The sequence below is a fragment of the Strix aluco genome, chromosome 20 (genome assembly GCF_031877795.1).
Source record: "Strix aluco isolate bStrAlu1 chromosome 20, bStrAlu1.hap1, whole genome shotgun sequence".
NCBI lineage: Eukaryota > Metazoa > Chordata > Aves > Strigiformes > Strigidae > Strix > Strix aluco.
The window spans coordinates 4073840-4089465 of record NC_133950.1 but is presented as its reverse complement, the minus strand read 5'-3'; the positions used below and the strand labels follow the sequence as shown (position 1 = coordinate 4089465).

The 15626-nt window shown below is 54.7% G+C and overlaps 2 protein-coding genes across 10 annotated transcripts in view; both read left to right on the top strand.

Moving 5' to 3' along the window:
* The first annotated feature begins 1591 nt into the window (after positions 1-1591).
* AMBP (alpha-1-microglobulin/bikunin precursor) lies at positions 1592-7452 on the top strand. The gene is made up of 10 exons (XM_074846146.1): positions 1592-1783; positions 2451-2593; positions 2873-2949; positions 3473-3586; positions 4038-4139; positions 4700-4737; positions 5605-5683; positions 5773-5940; positions 6075-6251; positions 7318-7452. Exons 1-10 carry the CDS (start codon positions 1676-1678, stop codon positions 7347-7349), a joined length of 1038 nt encoding a protein of 345 aa, XP_074702247.1. The 5' UTR covers positions 1592-1675; the 3' UTR covers positions 7350-7452.
* Positions 7453-8438: 986 nt separating this feature from the next.
* Positions 8439-15626, top strand: part of RABL6 (RAB, member RAS oncogene family like 6) — a 60175-nt gene continuing 52987 nt past the window's right edge. For 4 of the 9 annotated variants that reach the window (XM_074846724.1, XM_074846719.1, XM_074846723.1 and 1 more), the window contains exons 1-2: positions 8927-9011; positions 13473-13610. Coding sequence is in view for 3 of the 9 variants with exons in the window: in XM_074846718.1 (XP_074702819.1) it covers positions 8882-9011 (130 nt within the window). In the remaining 6 variants the exon portion in view is untranslated. Of the gene's footprint in view, positions 9012-13137; positions 13179-13472; positions 13611-15626 lie in introns of all 9 variants that reach the window. The other 5 variants (XM_074846718.1, XM_074846715.1, XM_074846720.1 and 2 more) reach the window with 4 other exon arrangements.

The window sequence follows — 15626 nt, the reverse complement described above, 5'->3', positions numbered from 1 at the left end:
GGAGCCCAGGGCCGCTTCTGGACCGAGGTGGGCTCCTCCAGAGAGAGAGAAGCCCAGGGCGGGTCACTGAGCTGGGCTTATTGGAGGGGTCTCTGCCCCACGGCCAGGTTTCCCCCGTGCTCCTGAGGACACCCCAGTTGTGGCACGAAGACGTGTGTGTGATAGAAATAGCGTGGCCAGCAGGGACAGGGAAGGGATCTCACCCCTGGGCTCGGCACTGGTGAGGCCGCCCCTCGATGAGTGGGTTCAGTTTTGGGCCCCTCACTCCAAAAAGGCCATTGAATGACTCGAGCGTGTCCAGAGAAGGGCAACGGAGCTGGTGCAGGGTCTGGAGCACAGGTCTGATGGGGAGCGGCTGAGGGAACTGGGGGGGTTTAGTCTGGAGAAGAGGAGGCTGAGGGGAGACCTCATGGCCCTCTGCAACTCCCTGAAAGGAGGGTGCAGAGAGGGGGGATGAGTCTCTTGAGCCAAGGAACCAGCGCCAGGACAAGAGGGAATGGCCTCAAGCTGCGCCAGGGCAGGGTCAGACTGGCTCTTAGGAAGGATTTCTTTGCAGAAGGGGCTGTTGGGCGTTGGAATGGGCTGCCCAGGGCAGGGGGGGAGTCCCCATCCCTGGAGGGGTTGAAGAGTCGGGTTGACCCAGCGCTGAGGGATCTGGTGGAGTTGGGAACGGTCAGGGTGAGGTTCATGGTGGGGCTGGAGGAGCTTCAAAGGCTTTTCCAACCCAGATGATTCTGGGATTCTGTGAGGAGATGCTCAGGCTGTCCTGCCCCGACCACCGCCCCCCCAGCAGCCCACAGTGGGCAGCGCATCCACCGGGCCTACGCAAGGGACCTGTTGGTGGCCCACGGTGGAGAGGAGGGGTGAAAGTCCAGACACCTCCTGCAAGCGTGCCTCCGGCTCTGGCCCTTCTCTGTAAATATTGGGCTGGGGGCCGACACGGAGAGGGGCTCCTGCCCTTTGCTCTGTTTGCTGTTTCCTTTGGGCTGTTTGATTTTAGTTAATCATCCTGTGAAGGCAAACAGTGGTGGGGAGGGACAGCGTGTCCTGTGCCTCCCACTCAGGCCAGGCTTGGGGACCCTTGGCTGTGAGGTGGGCAACACCCAGCTGGCTCCGGGGTGTTGGTCACCAGCTTGGGACCCCCAGGGAAGGGTGTCCAGAAGGAGAGCAGGCAATGCGGGCTCTGCTCCCTAGGGACACTGGTCAGGATGAGGCAGCCTGGGGTGAGCACCAGGGACCCCGTGGTCCTCCTCTTTGCAGGGTCAGGCTGGTCCACTGGGGCTGGGGGCACCATCAGGGCTCTTTGCAGGACACCAGGGCAGGAATATGAATCCCAAGGTAGAATAAAGGAGACAGGCAGGTCCTGGCCCCGCATCTGGTCCAAGCAGTGGTTTAGGATCAGGCGAGGGCAAGAACCTCAGCCGGGTGCAGCAGGAGGATGCTCACCTCCCCTCCTGCGCCCCGCACCAGCTCTCTGCAAATCATCACCACCACAGCCAGGCCGTGCGGGGCCACCAGCTGCCCCACGCCCCCACGGCAGGCCCCCCCCAGCCAGACCAGCCGGACCCGCTGGCCGTGGTCTGAAGGTCACACTGCTGCGCAGCGGGGACAGCGCAGAGTCCGGGATCCCGCTGGCACGCCGGGGCTCAGCAGCACTCTGAATCCACCAGCCACGATGTTTTGGGGTCTCCTTTCCCTCCTCATCTTCACCGTGGTCAGCGGGACGCCCATCGGGGACCAGGATGAGGATATCCAAGTGCAGGAGAATTTTGAGGCTGAGCGGGTAATGGCGCCTTGCGGTCCCTTAATTCTGGGGGCAGAAGGGATGGGGGAAAGCTTTATTTCATTTTCCTCGAGAAAGAAAGGCAATATTACCTATGCCCATGTCAGGCTGTGCGGGACAAGCATTGGCACCCAGGGAGGGCGCCAGTCAGAGGGTGCCAGCCTGCCAGCATAAACCTTTGGGGTGGCCTCACCCCAGCAAACACCCTGGCAGGGCGGCTGGAGCCCGAGTGGCTGGGACAGATGAATCCCGTGAGACATCTGTTAATCTGCCTGGCCTAGGAGGTGTGGGCAGGGCCCGCAAGCAGCCCCAGCGCAGGATTCGTGCGGGATGCCGGCTGCCTGGGAGAACTCCCGCAGGCAGCCCTGTCCCCTGCCAGGCTCTGCACAGCCCCACGCGTGTTCCTGGGTCCGGGCTCCCCCAGGACACATGGGGGGATGCAAGCCTGAATGCCTCAAGCCCTGCCTGGTGGTCACGGGACCCAGGAAAACCCTGCTCCGTGCTGATCTGCTTCCCAAATACTGTGGCAGCTCTGGCCTCAGCACCCTGCACCGTCACCCCCCAGTGATTCTGGGCCATGAATATTTCAGCTCTGCAGAAAACCAGGAGATGTCCCACTTTGGTGGAAAGGCCTTGTGGTGGAGACGTCCCTTTCTTCTCCCGACAGATGTACGGGAAGTGGTACGACATTGCCATCGGCACGACCTGCATATGGATGAAGAACTACAAGGAGAAGTTCAGCATGGGCACGCTGGTGCTGGGCCCTGGCACCAGCGCCGACCAGATCAGCACTGCCAGCACCAGGCTGCGGTACGGAGCACTGCCATGGGTGCTCGAGTCTACTCCAAAGCCAACTCCACCCAGGGGTGCTCTGTCTCCCAGGAGCTGGGACAAGACATGGGGATTGCTTGCTCAGGCTGGCCTCAGAGCCCTGAGGAGGGGCTGGATTGGGCTCAAATACCCAATGCCTTGGGTAGGGGGATTTCAGGGGTCCCGTGCCATGGCCTCGGTGCCCCAGACATGATTTTTGTGCAATAACCAGGATAAACCATCACTCTGAGCAGCTGATTGTTTTCCTCCTCCCTCCAGGCAAGGTGACTGTACGCACATTTCAGGAGAGTACCAGAAAACCAGCACCCCTGGCAAATACACCTACTATAACCCCAGTAAGTTGGCCTCGCTGCTGACCTGCTCAGCCCCAAGAGCTGCGGCATGGCTACGCGATGGGAACCAGTGCCAGGCACAGCTGGAAGCTAGGGAAGGGATTGGGGAGAGCAGGACTCAGAAGCCACTCCACAGTTTGGATCACTTCCAGTCGAAGTATGGAGTGAAGCTGGGGGAAAGGGGCTGTTTGCGCACTGTCCCTGCGTAGGCACAGGACTATGAGATATTCCAGCAGACGCCTCCTGTCCCCAAGGTCCCAAGCTGGGGCAGGCTTCCACCAGCCACATTTCAGGAGTGTTGATGGTATCTCAGTTTTCCACAACCCGAGGGGTTTCCCAGTTCCCTCGATTAAGAAGAGGCTGGTGAGCCTAAAGTGAGTCAGGGCTGCATCAGTCTGCTTCCCAAAAATCAGCTGTTTTCTTGAATTAGCTGCCTGATTCCAGCCCCCAGCTCCGGGGCTCTTACACTGCCCCATTGATCTCTGAGGGGCAGGAATGATGTCCCCCATGTCTCTGTCTCACCCAGAATGGGATGTGTCTATCCGGTCCTATGTGCTCCGCACCAACTACGAAGAATATGCTGTCATTCTGATGAAGAAGAAAAGTAGTTTTGGCCCAAGCACCACCCTGAAGCTGTATGGTATGTCTGGCTACGGCACTTGTGGGCAAGCAGGCTCTGCGGTGTGCCAGTGCAGCTCAGAAACACCACCCAAGTGGTGGTGATCATGGCTTTGGAAGTGATGCCTTGGAGCAGCACGTCTTTGGCCCTGCAGAGGTTGAGTCTTGTTGAGTTCTCACACAATGAATGTCCAAACCAGCCTGTTGTTTGGGATGAAGATGGCAATAACTGCTTGGAAGGAACCCAGGCCCTGAAGTGGCAGGAGATGCTGTCTTCATGATTGAGAAACATTAAAACCACTTTGTCCAAGCGAAGGCTGGTCAAGAATAATGGAGAGGTTGGAAAGGACCAGGAGGCTGGTACTGGGCCTACCTGCAGCTGCCTGAGCTCTGAGGGGTGGTGGGTGGTTGCGGGGGCTGCATGCAGATCCCCTCCCACACCAGCCCCACTCACAGCCCGTTCCCTTGCCCAGGGAGGAGTCCGGACCTGCGGGAGGACCTCATTGAGGCTTTCCAGCAGCTGGCTCTGGAGATGGGCATCCCCGCAGACTCCATCTTCATCCTAGCGAACAGAGGTAACCCACTGTGAGGCACGTGCCTCTCCTGCTGCCAGTCCCCCTGGCATGCACTGGGGCAGCTCCTTCTCGGTGTGCGAGGCTGAGGAGATGGGGGGACGGTCAGGATGGAGGGAGGAGAAATGACAGTTTTGGTGGGATGGGATGGGAAGGAGATAAGGCCATGTATCAGTCAGGCTTCCACCAGCTACCAGTCAGTGGGGTCCTTGCTGGGCTCTCAGGTCAATGTATCCACAACACTGTGCTGGGATGAGGGCACAGGACACCTACTCATGACTGCTCCCCATGGCTGGGTGCTCCCAGGGCTTGAGGAGCTCCTTGCTCAGCCTGGAGTTCAGAAGGTGCTAGCACGATGCAAGTGGGTGTGGGGATTTTAGGGTGATGCTCCTGCTAGTGGGAGGTGGAAAGCAGCAAGAAGGGAAGAACATTGGGGTGAAACTGGGAGGGCGTCCCTTTCCCTGGGGTTCTGTCTGTGCATGGTGCAGGACCACGGTGAGATGAGTTTGTGAGGACTCCTCCTCTCTCACGCTGCTGATCTTCTCTCCTGTCATATGGGCCAGGTGAATGTGTTCCCCAGGAGACTGCAACTTCCCCCCAGGTGAGTGGTCCAGCTGGGACCTCCTGAGATGGATCAAGGCTGGGGACATCCCCTCCAAGCCAAACCCCCTGGAGACCTGGTGTCCAGGGACCAGGCTCTGTGGGCAGGACACGTTGTTTGGGCAGTGGCTCCACTGGCCGCTCTGGGAGCTGGTCTTTCATCTCTGGTGATGGGCTTTGCCTGCAAGGATGGGGGCACAGGCAGGCACAGGCTGCAGAGTGGGGGTGCTGGGGGCCAGGTGGGCACCAGGGCTCATTTCCAAGTGGAAGGCAATGGACCTTTTCTACTCTGCTTTTTTTCATGGGGTGAGAGTTGATGCATGCAAAGCCTGGTGTCTCCTTGCTCCTTGCCTGCCTGTGGGTGTCCCAGGCAGGCTGTAGACCCTCTCTCCAGTGATGGGAGGGCAGGTCAGCACCCCACTGGTCCTTTGGCTATCATCACTCAGTACCTCCCAGTCTCACAGGCTTGAGTTTAGAAAGATTTTGAAGAGGGGCTAGGACTTTCACAGGAGAAACAACCCAGCTGACTTGAGAGCAGGTAACACACATGTCAGCCGGAGCTGAGACACGTCCCCAGCACAGGGCATGACTGGGGGACTTTGTGTGTCTTTATCCACAACATGGTCCCCACCCAGGATGAGCACAGGGCTGGGAAGACCATGAGGTCTGGAGGGATCCCAGCCTGTTGACCCAAGATCAATGACTGGAGCACTGAGGAGGGTTGGAGCCGGCACAGTCTGCAGCACCCAGCAGAGCTGCCCCTGACACAGCCTGTCCGGGGGGCAGCGGGGGTCCAGGGGCAATGGGGTGGGCAGCAGGTCCCACAGGCAGGGGCTGACGGCAGCTCTGTGCTTCCTTCTCTGAGCAGAGGGCGCGGAGAGCAGTCCTGCCCCCCGAGGAGGGCTCGGCCGCGGGGCCCCTGCCCCCTTACATCGGCAATAAGGAAGGTATGTCCCAGGGGAAGGGGCCTGCATCGGCCATCCCCCTGCCCCGCATCCCCCTTCGCCTGTACAGCCCATTCCGCTCTCGCCCGCAGACTCATGCAGGCTGAGCCGGGACCCTGGACCCTGCAGTGGGATGCTTTCCCGCTTCTTCTACAACTCCTCCTCCATGGCTTGCGAAACCTTCCTCTACGGTGGCTGTCTGGGCAACGGCAACAACTTCTACTCGGAGAAGGAGTGCCTGCAGGCGTGCCGGACGGAGGGTGAGCGCGGCGACCGGGACTTTGCTGAGGCATCAGAGGGAGTCTGAGAGTGGCCTCGAACCCCACGTGTCCAGCACCCATGTGAGAGGTGTGGGGACCCTGAACCCCCTCACAGCAGCCCCCTGTCCCCACAGCTGCCTGCAGGCTGCCCATCGCCCAGGGTCCCTGCCAGAAGTCAGTGACACGCTGGGCCTTCGATGCGGCTCAGGGCAAGTGCATCATGTTCAGCTACGGAGGCTGCAAGGGCAATGGGAACCAGTTCTACTCGGAGAAGGAGTGCAAGGAGTACTGCGGGGCTCCTCCGCTGGCAGGTACCCCCACCCTGCGTGCACCCTGCCCGCACCACACTGCCCTGCGCTGGGGGAGCCAGGGCAGCAGCCTGCACCATCTCCTGACCTGCTCTGGGCTGGGGCTGGGTGTGCCTGGGGTTGGGACAAGGCTGTCCTGGATCTGGGATGGGTCTGGGATAAGCCTGGGATGGGTTTATCATGAGTCCAGGATGGGTCTGGGGTGGGTCAGGGCTGGTTTTGTGCTGTGCATGGGATGGGTCTGTCCTGGGTCAGGGACTCTGATGGCCTGAGGAATATGGTCATTAATCTACAGACATTGCACAGGGGGATGTATAGGCTGCGGATGTACTGAGGCCATGACTGAACTTCAAAACGGTCTTGATAAAAGGGGGAACTGCCCCAAGCAGGCTAGGGTTCAGTGGGGACCAGTGGAGGCGACAGCTCCCAGGCAGGGGATGCCAGTGAGAGAAGAGTGGCTGGAAGGCTGGGGGGGGTGTAGGGACCCTGACACCAAATAAGAACCAAACCAGGGTCCCTGCTGGAGGTGTACCCTCTGTGTGATGCCTGCCAGGCCCTCCAGCTCTAGTCAGTGCAGGGGTTTCCATATTGAACCCTTGGGGAGACAGAACAGCACAGCAGGTTTTCAGGAGCATGGCAGGGGAAATCTTCCCATGGAGAGGGGCAAGCTCAGGGGTCTTCAGCCAGAGCCAGCCCTGGGCAAGGGGCAAGCTCAGGGGTCTTCAGCCAGAGCCAGCCCTGGGCAAGCCTGCTCTCAGCAGGGCAGGAGATGGGGGCTTAGCATGCTCTCATGAATGGAAAACAGGGCCAGAGTAATGTGTCTTAGGGTAGAGCCCATCTTTTATTGTCCCTGTCACCAATATAAAGTGCGTTAATGCCACCATGGCAAGTGGTGGGATACAAAGTGACATCCCAGGACAGCATGGGCGAGCACGGAGGGTCTAGACCACTCCCCCCCATCACTAATGGCAGGGACAAGGTAGGAAGCAGCAACCATCAATGTCTGTCCGCGGGGCAAGGAGGGGGTCTGTGGGTCTGTCCGTCACCCTGCACATCTCTTCACTTGCAGAGGACGAGGAGTTTCTGCATCTGTCAAACTGATGGGGGTGGAGGATGAGCTGCCGGCACTCAGCACCCTGCAGGAGGGTGCCGGCAGCTGCCACAGCACAGGAGATGCCTCCAGCAGTAAATGTATCTAATGTGACCAACGAGCCCAGTGTCCATCCTCGAGCTGGTGGGGAGCAGGGTGGGGGGTCCAGGAGGGGCAGGGGATGCTGTGGGGTCCTCGCTGGCCTCCATGGTGGGGTGTCCCTCCCCTTTGTGGATCTGCTGGCTGCTCACCGCTAAGTCTCTGCCCCTTTCTCAGCCCACTGCCCTCTGCGCACACGGCGCTGGGGTGACCAACAGGAGCACTGAGGGGCTCAGGGCATCTCGCTGTGTGGGGTTCAGCCCCCCATTTCCCAGGGGATGGTGACGGGCAGCTGGGAAGGGGTCAGCAAGAGGGGGAATGGATGCCTGCTCCTCCCTAAAGGTGAATAACTACTGCTGTATCACGGTGGGGAGCCCCAGTCACGGGCTGGGATAGGGATCATGGGGAAGGATGATGATCATGGTGGGAGTGGGGTTACATGGCGTTTACAGCAAGGGATTACAGGGTGTCAGAGGGGACCCTGAGGGGTCACAGGAGGGAATTATGGGGTTATGAAGGTCACGGGGAAAATGGAGTTGTCACAGGAGGGAATTACAGGGGTTATGGAGATCACAGGGGGCTATAGGGATCCCGAGAGGGGATTAGAAGTGTTTTGGGCGGGGGGTGTCCCAGGGATGCTGGGTGGCCCCAGGAGGGGGTTATGGGGGTCACGGGGCAGCCGTGGAGGTCCCAGAAGGGGGTTACAGGGTTTATGGGGGTCACAAATGGGCGGCTACGAAGCTCACAGGAGGGGATTGCGAGGGTCTTGGGGAAGTCTTGGGAGGGCTGTGGGCGTCCCAGGAGGGGATGGCAGTGGTTACTGGGCTCACATGAGGGGTCTTGGAAGGGTGAGGTTCCGCTGGACCTCGGGGGGTGGCGCCCACGGCGAGCCCCGGCCCCGCGGGCCCCGGCCAGGCGAAGGCCCCGCCGCCGGCCGCGCTCCGCGCCCTGCTGGCCCCTGCCGGCCGCCGTAGCCGGCGCCGCGCGCGCCCCGTCCCCCGGCGGCGAGGCGGAAGAGGCAAGATGGCGGCGGCGGCGGCGGTGGGAGCCCTGTGCCGCCTCCGCTCCCCGAGCCCGGCCCCGAGCGGTGGCGCCCGGCGGGGCTGAGCCGCCGCACCGGCCCCACCGCCCCCTTCCCCCCCCCCGCGCCGCCTCAGCCCCGGGCGATGCCCGGTTAGTGCCCCCTCCCTGGCACACCGGCGGGGCCCCGGCTGAGCCCCCTCCCCGCCGCGCCGGGCTGGGCCGGGCCGAGCCCGCACACCTCCGCCCTGCCGAGCCCGGGAGGCCCCTCATGGCCGGACCAGCCCTGCCCCGGCCCTGATTTACCCGCGCCCGCCCCGAGCCGTGACCTCCCCCTATGCTCCCCCCGGGGCCGCCCTGCCCCTGAGCCCCGGAGCAGCAGCCCTTTTCCTGGAGGTGGTGGCGCAGGTGTGGGACCAGAAAGATGTTCTCGGCCCTGAAGAAGCTGGTGGGCTCGGACCAGACTCCGGTCAGAGACAAGAATATCCCTGCGGGGCTGCAGTCCATGAACCAGGCTCTGCAGAGGAGGTTTGCCAAGGGAGTCCAGTATAACAGTGAGTCGGAGCCCAGGTTCGGGGGGTCTGGCGGGGGGCACAGCCAGCCCCGGGCGGGAGGCAGGCCGCATCGGTCAGTCCCATCCGATGCCCCACAGCGTGCCCAGGGACCCTGGCGGGACTGTGAAATGCGTTTGCTTTCGTTGTGCGTGGTGGTGCTTTTGCTAGTATTCGCCCGAAGCCAAGTCTGCAGTTAAATGTTAGAGCTTGCAGAAGCGTGGGAGGAGTGAGGGATGGGAAACTTTTATCGTTCTGTGCGGGACTTAGGAACCTGTAGTGCAGCAGTGTCCTCAATCAGCAGATGTCCTGAACGGCTGCCTGCTTTCTGCTGACTGTGGCATAAGAGAGAGTTCCTTGTAAATCAATTTTTGTCAGTTAAAGCATCAAGAGAGTAACTCCCCTGAGTGTGTGGGTGACCTTCCCTGCAGCCTAGGATAATGATATTTATAATTAAGCTCTAGTGGTTATATGATAAGGGTCTATTGAAAAGCTCTGCCCTGCCAGGCTTTAATAAAAGGTGAGTGATGTATGCCTTTATGTGCCCTTAGTACATAATTTCATTCTGACTATCTCTTCTGCAACTGATACATTTGCTCTTTTTTCAGGGAACGTTTTCAGAATTTTTTTCCTTTCAGTGTTGAGGCTTAGGGTTGAGTTTTTCCCTTGAAGCTCAGTAAAGGTTATTTCTAATATAATGTTTCAGGCGGGCACTGCAAGCATGTAAAATACATTCCAAAGTAACAATGGTGAGAGAGGGATGGTAGTTATGTCATCTTTGCTGAAAATGAGATGGTACCAGAGAGCGCTGTGAGTATCAGCTCATCTGTGTGGATCCAGGCAGGCAGTGAAGTCAGATTGCAGAAGGCCGAGAGATTGGCAGTTGGGAAAGAGAATGATTTGTAAACGTGGCACTGAATAATTTCTGTAAAGGCACACACGTGTTGAATCTTAATCTGGAACAGAACGTGAAGGGAGAGGTTAGCACTTTGGGGTTTGGGGCTTTTTTTGCTTTGTTAGTGTTATCATTATTGACTGTGCTTTTGAACAGATATGTTTTAAAGCTCTCTGCTTTACTAGGGGGGGAGCATTTGGTGCCTTTATCCATAGCACATCTGTTAGATATGTCAGTAGTGCTTAATTTGGAAAATTAGTGTCTTAGCAAGCAGTCATGAATGTGAACAGAAGCACAGTGTTACTGACTTGGTTTCCAGCAAAAGACAGAGGGTGAGTATGAAACTAGTGCGCCTTGGAATACGGCACTGCATCATTAAATACGTACCTGGAGATCTGCTAGTTAAAGACTATTGATCTGTGCAGAGGCTTCGTGCAGCCCACAGACCAGAACACGTCCACGTGCTTCACTGCTACATGTGTGAGATCAGGTAGCTAATACCAGCTTGTGAATTATGTAAGAGAAAGGAGTTGACTTTTCAGACAGTGAATGTTTGTGCTGCGGACAGTACGGATCAGCTGCATCCTGCTGGCACAGCAGTTGACGGGGCCAACTCTTTGTTACGTGTTGACTAACTGCATTGTCGACGAACCTGCGTGGATGTGTACCTGCTTGCCATTAATACAGCAAGGCCAAAAATGCCGACAGCTGAGCTACCAACTGTAGCTTCGTTGCTTTTTGTCTCATTACCAAAAGCCTCGGGAAAGCTTTTTTGTTTGTGCTCTGTCTTATCAGGATTTGGGTTCTAGTTACTGCTTTCATATCTGGAATAAAACTGCATCTTTCTTCGCTGCCCTAAGGGAAGCTTTCCAATCTCCATAGTAACTCTTCCGAGGATAGCTGTTATGTAATATTTATAGGAGATACAGGCAGGCTTACAAAAGGGCTTCCAAGTACCCTACATAGCCATGGCACTGGATAGATGGGGTAGGTTGCAGCACGGTGAGGTGATCTCAGTTGAAGGAGGGCTGTGAAGCAGTGTCATTACAAGGGCCATTGCTCAGGAAGGGCAGACCTGCAAATCCTATGCATTGCCAAGGCTCCTTTCTTAGCAAATACAGGACATTCAGCAGAGGAGTGCGAAATGTGTTTTGTAGCCACTGTTAACACACACAGATCTTTAAAACCCCTCCAATCCCCTGGAGTTGCCTAAACCTGAACCAAAGGGTGCCGTGATGACTGATTTTACAGAAATGTTTCCTTGCTCTCATAGACCATTACTGATCATGAACTGAAGCCTGTTTCCTTCCCAGACATATATTTAGTGTGCCACGAATGCCTTGGGTTGTTTGCTGATAAAGCAGGCAGCAAATGGCTGGGACATGGGCCTTGTCACCTGGCTCTTGGTGCCTCCTTGCGGGACTCAGGCCATGCAGTGCCAGCTTTCGTGGCTGTCAAGTACATTTTGTAACCAGACAGCCCCCCCCGTTTGAGGTGATACTGAAAATTGTGTGGGGTTTTAATGGCACTGAGGATTATAAGCACTGGGTAGTATGCACCTCTAAGTTAAACCAAAATTTTTTGTTTTGATGGTCTCTCTCCCATGCAGTTAAGTCTTCAAAAGGAAGAGTGTTGCAGGGTGGGTACATTTAGATTTCTAATGAAATGATGAGAGCAAAGGCCAGTATTAGCCCTCGGCAGCAGTCACTTCCTCTGCATGGGATGCCTATTTCAAAACAAAAGCATTTTCATACTGCATTCCCAGCACACACACTCTATTTGCTTTGTCATCTGCATGGAGCTCCTGCGTTTTACATACCGTGGCCCAAATAACACCTGAGTTCCCTGAGAGCTGTGGAAGGTACAAAGATGAAAATGATGTGGGTCCGTATCATCTATGTAATGGCTTGACTGGGAGATCATGGTTCCGAGTATGGGGAACCAATCTTTGTAAAAACTTGCTCTTTTTTTTCCTGCTTGGGACAGCCTGAACTTGAATCAGGTCTGCTGCATCACCTACCAGGGAGGGTAGCACAGGCCAGAGCGAGTAGTCTTGGTGGAGAGCGAGCAAGGTGGATCTCATTTCTTTGGCAGCAGTGCTTATTTAAACAAATTACGAGACAAATTATAGAGGGAAGTACCAGCAGCAGGTTGCATCAACTTTCACATTTGAGTAAGGCAATGATTGGCAAACGGGTGAAATGAACAGTTCTGTCTGGATTACACTGGCGAGGGGATTCCGTGGGAGTTACCTATTGAAGATCAGTGACAGGAGCAAAAGACACGGAGGTGCTAAAGGTTCAGATCCATCCGTCCTGTTCCCCAGGACACGGTATGCCTTCTGCTTGGGGCTTCCTTCTTAACAGTGTGCACAGCACTCGGCAGACCCCAGTGCTGTGTGTGCCTGGAGCACGGGCTGCTCTCCAGGTGAGCTACAGGCCTGCCCTGAACAGTCACCAGTGCTGAAATACCAAAGCCAGTAGCTCCAAGAATTCCCCCTGTCCCTCACCTTATTAATTAATTTTCTGCCTAAATGTGCTTTAAAAGACAAACCCTAATTAATACCGTGCATCCTTTTGGTAAGCATTATAGTTCTTACTACTTTTGTGTTGTTTTAGAGTAGTAGTTCCCAGACTCTTGACTAGTTTTGTTAAGTATTTTAATTCAGCATTACTCCTGAAAGAAAGGCTTCCCCTCATCCTGCCACTTCCCACCTTCTCTTGTTTTCTCCTACAGCTGGTGCAGGTGTTTGTGCAACATGTGGCAAATCTGCTTTGGCTGCTGTCTGGCCTGTTCCCCCCTGGGAAGTGTGTGCTTGGGGGTGTCTGTAGATCAGGTGTGCTGCTTTTGGCAACAGAACCAGCTTGAAGCATTTGAATTGCAGCCTTGTAGTCACAGTCCCAAAGACCTTAATGAGGGCAAGGTTATGACCCTCTGTATGGCGCTTATTAGCGGAGGAGTTTGGGGATCTTTGCTGCGGGGTCTGAGAACCTTAGTTCCTGCAGTGTCCTGGAGGAATATGGACAGAGCTGGGAATTCCTGATTTCTAGTTCTGAGTTGGTCTGAGACCCACTGTCTGGGCCTGTATCTTCACTGCTCTGCTTCCATTTCCCCATCTGAAGAATGGAAATCCCTTTATTTTTCCTGATGCAATTGACAATATGAATAAAGGGATTTGTTTAGATTTTTCCTCACATCTTGATCTATTCCCCATCCCTACCCTTCTTCCCACAGATAGATCTCCCGTCTTTGCTACAAAACTGTGGCCGTTTGCAGTAAGTACTGATTTAACTTAAAATAAGGCAGCAACTGTTACTGTCCCGTAGGTAACAGTACTAACCTCACCCATAATTACTGTTCCTCTTTCCACATTCAGACACAGCCCAGGCTGTGATGTACCTGCCTGGCTGTGCCCTGAAGCTCACTCAGCTCTTCCTGTCTTGCAGATGTGTGTCATTGAGTAGACCTGCCCCAGCCGAAGTCCCAAATACAGATTTTGTTTTGTTAAAAATGATTTACATCACCTGCCTTCTTCCTGTTCTGTTTTTAAAGACTTTTTCTTTCTTCAGGAAAAAAATCAGTGAAAATTCATGCACTATTGTAGGAGGAAAGAGATCCTAACATGGAGAGTGCTGAAGCTGGAAAGGGCCGTTGGACCTGTTCAAACTGAGCATGTGGTGCCACAAGCACCCTACGTTGATCTAAATGTGAGCTGCTCAGGGGTGGGGGTGATCTCCTTGCCACTCTAGCTGTGCCTTCCGTGTGCTGCTCCTACCACTCATGCAGCTGGGCACTTGAGCTAGAGAAGAAAACTGAAAATTAATAATTTTGGGGTTAGTTTTCAGCCAGTTGAGTTCCCTCATCCAACTTAATGTGTAGCTGCATAAATAACGCTGTTGGCACTGGGAAAGTCCTGGGGGAGGTAAGATTGCCCCTTCTGGGGAGAGCTCACAGTCAAGTCTTCTGGGAGTGGTCCTGCAAGTGCACCTTGAGAGCAGCCAAACTATTTAAGGAGGTGTCTATTTGTCCCCTAAAACTCACTGTTTCGGTATCTCATGCTGCACTTCATAGGGCAATGTGAATTTTAAAATGGCTCTCTAAGGTAGGCAAGAAGAGTGTTTAGAAAAGCTTGGGTTTTAAAGGGGGCAAATGGAATCTCATTCTGCCTATGCCATGGCCTTGCTGCGTTAATTCAGAAAAATCAAAGGAATCCTCCATTGATTGTTTCACCATCTGTAAGTAGGAAACAGAATCACACACAAGGGCAGCAGGAAATGCGGGAAATGGTTTGTTGTCTCTGCAGAGATGCTCTGGGACCTGTAAGCGAGGTCAGCCTACAAATACTGTGTTCATTGCCTTTATTAACCTTTTGCTATTTTAATAAGTAACTTTGTAAAAGAATAAACAGCAGTAGCTCTCAGTGCACAGCAACAAAAGCACAGTGGAACTGCAGCACAAAATTTCACCGGACAGAACTCCTCTACAGACTTCATATATGTTTTACCTTAAAGTTTACCTCTTAAACTGTTCCCTGAAATGCCTGCAATAACTCCTGAGTTGCAACAGAAAGCAGCCTTCAGCCTCAGATTTCCTTGCCCAAATAGATGATGCGCAACCTAATGCTAATCACCTGAATCTGCCATTAGATGTCTCTAAGTGCCTCATTTTCTAGGGGTTAATAGCTCCTATTCAGAATGCAAGCATAAAAATTCTGTTCAAGTCAGCTTACATTTCCCAATAGCCTTGTGGTTGCCACTTGAAACAAGAACGGTATTTAAAAAAAAAAAATCCCATTATGTAACAGAAAATTTAGAAAACAACACATACTGTTTTCAGAAAGAACAAGATGACATTAGGGTTGACTCGAGAAAGTTCATTATATTAATTGCTACAGAAGTTACTTTGCCAGGCTGTGTACAGTTGATGATATTTTGGACACTTCCTTTCCCTGGGAGGGTTTGAATGAGTTTCTGCATTGACTGGCTTTCCTTGCTGCGGGTACAAGCACATGTGCACAAGCACAGGCCCGTGGTGGTAGGTAGCTGAGTGGCCTCAGCAGCTGAGGGTGTGAGGCCAGTTGGTGGAAGTGGAGCTGTTGTGCCTTTACCTGAGACTGCAGTTTCTGAGAATGCCTTTGCCAAGTGCCGTCAATACACCCACACCTAAAACCAGCTAAGGGCTGGCTGCTGTGGTAGTGACTGTCCCTCTTACGCATGGAGATTCAGTTTCTCTTGGGTTTATTTCACTGTTATTTCAGTGAGTTTATGTCCCCAAAGGGACATGCTTGTTTTGGTTCAGTTTAGCTTGTTTCTAATGCATGTGAGATAAGACTGATTTTGATTTAATTTGAATCAAACTGTGACCATCAACAGAGGCAGTTTGGTGAATTTATCAAGGGTGGTTTAAGATAGACCCCTGTGAATGTAAACTACCTTTGCCCCTTGTCCCTGCCAAGGATTGCCTCCTCACCGAGACCATCAGGGCTGTCAGCTGGAGCAGCTGAACAGCAATACACAGTCTTGTTCTGCTTCCCTTGGAAAAGCGGATGGTGCCCCAGTGCAAGAAAGTTGGGGATAGCTGAGAGTGATGACAGCATAACTGTGTGATGTTCACCAGAAGCAACCTCTCAGCTCTCCCAACATCATCCCAGAAGAACAGTCTCACCGGTGCCAGAGTTCAGAGTCACACCGCTGGGGGATGTAGGGAGCAGCACCTCTAAATGC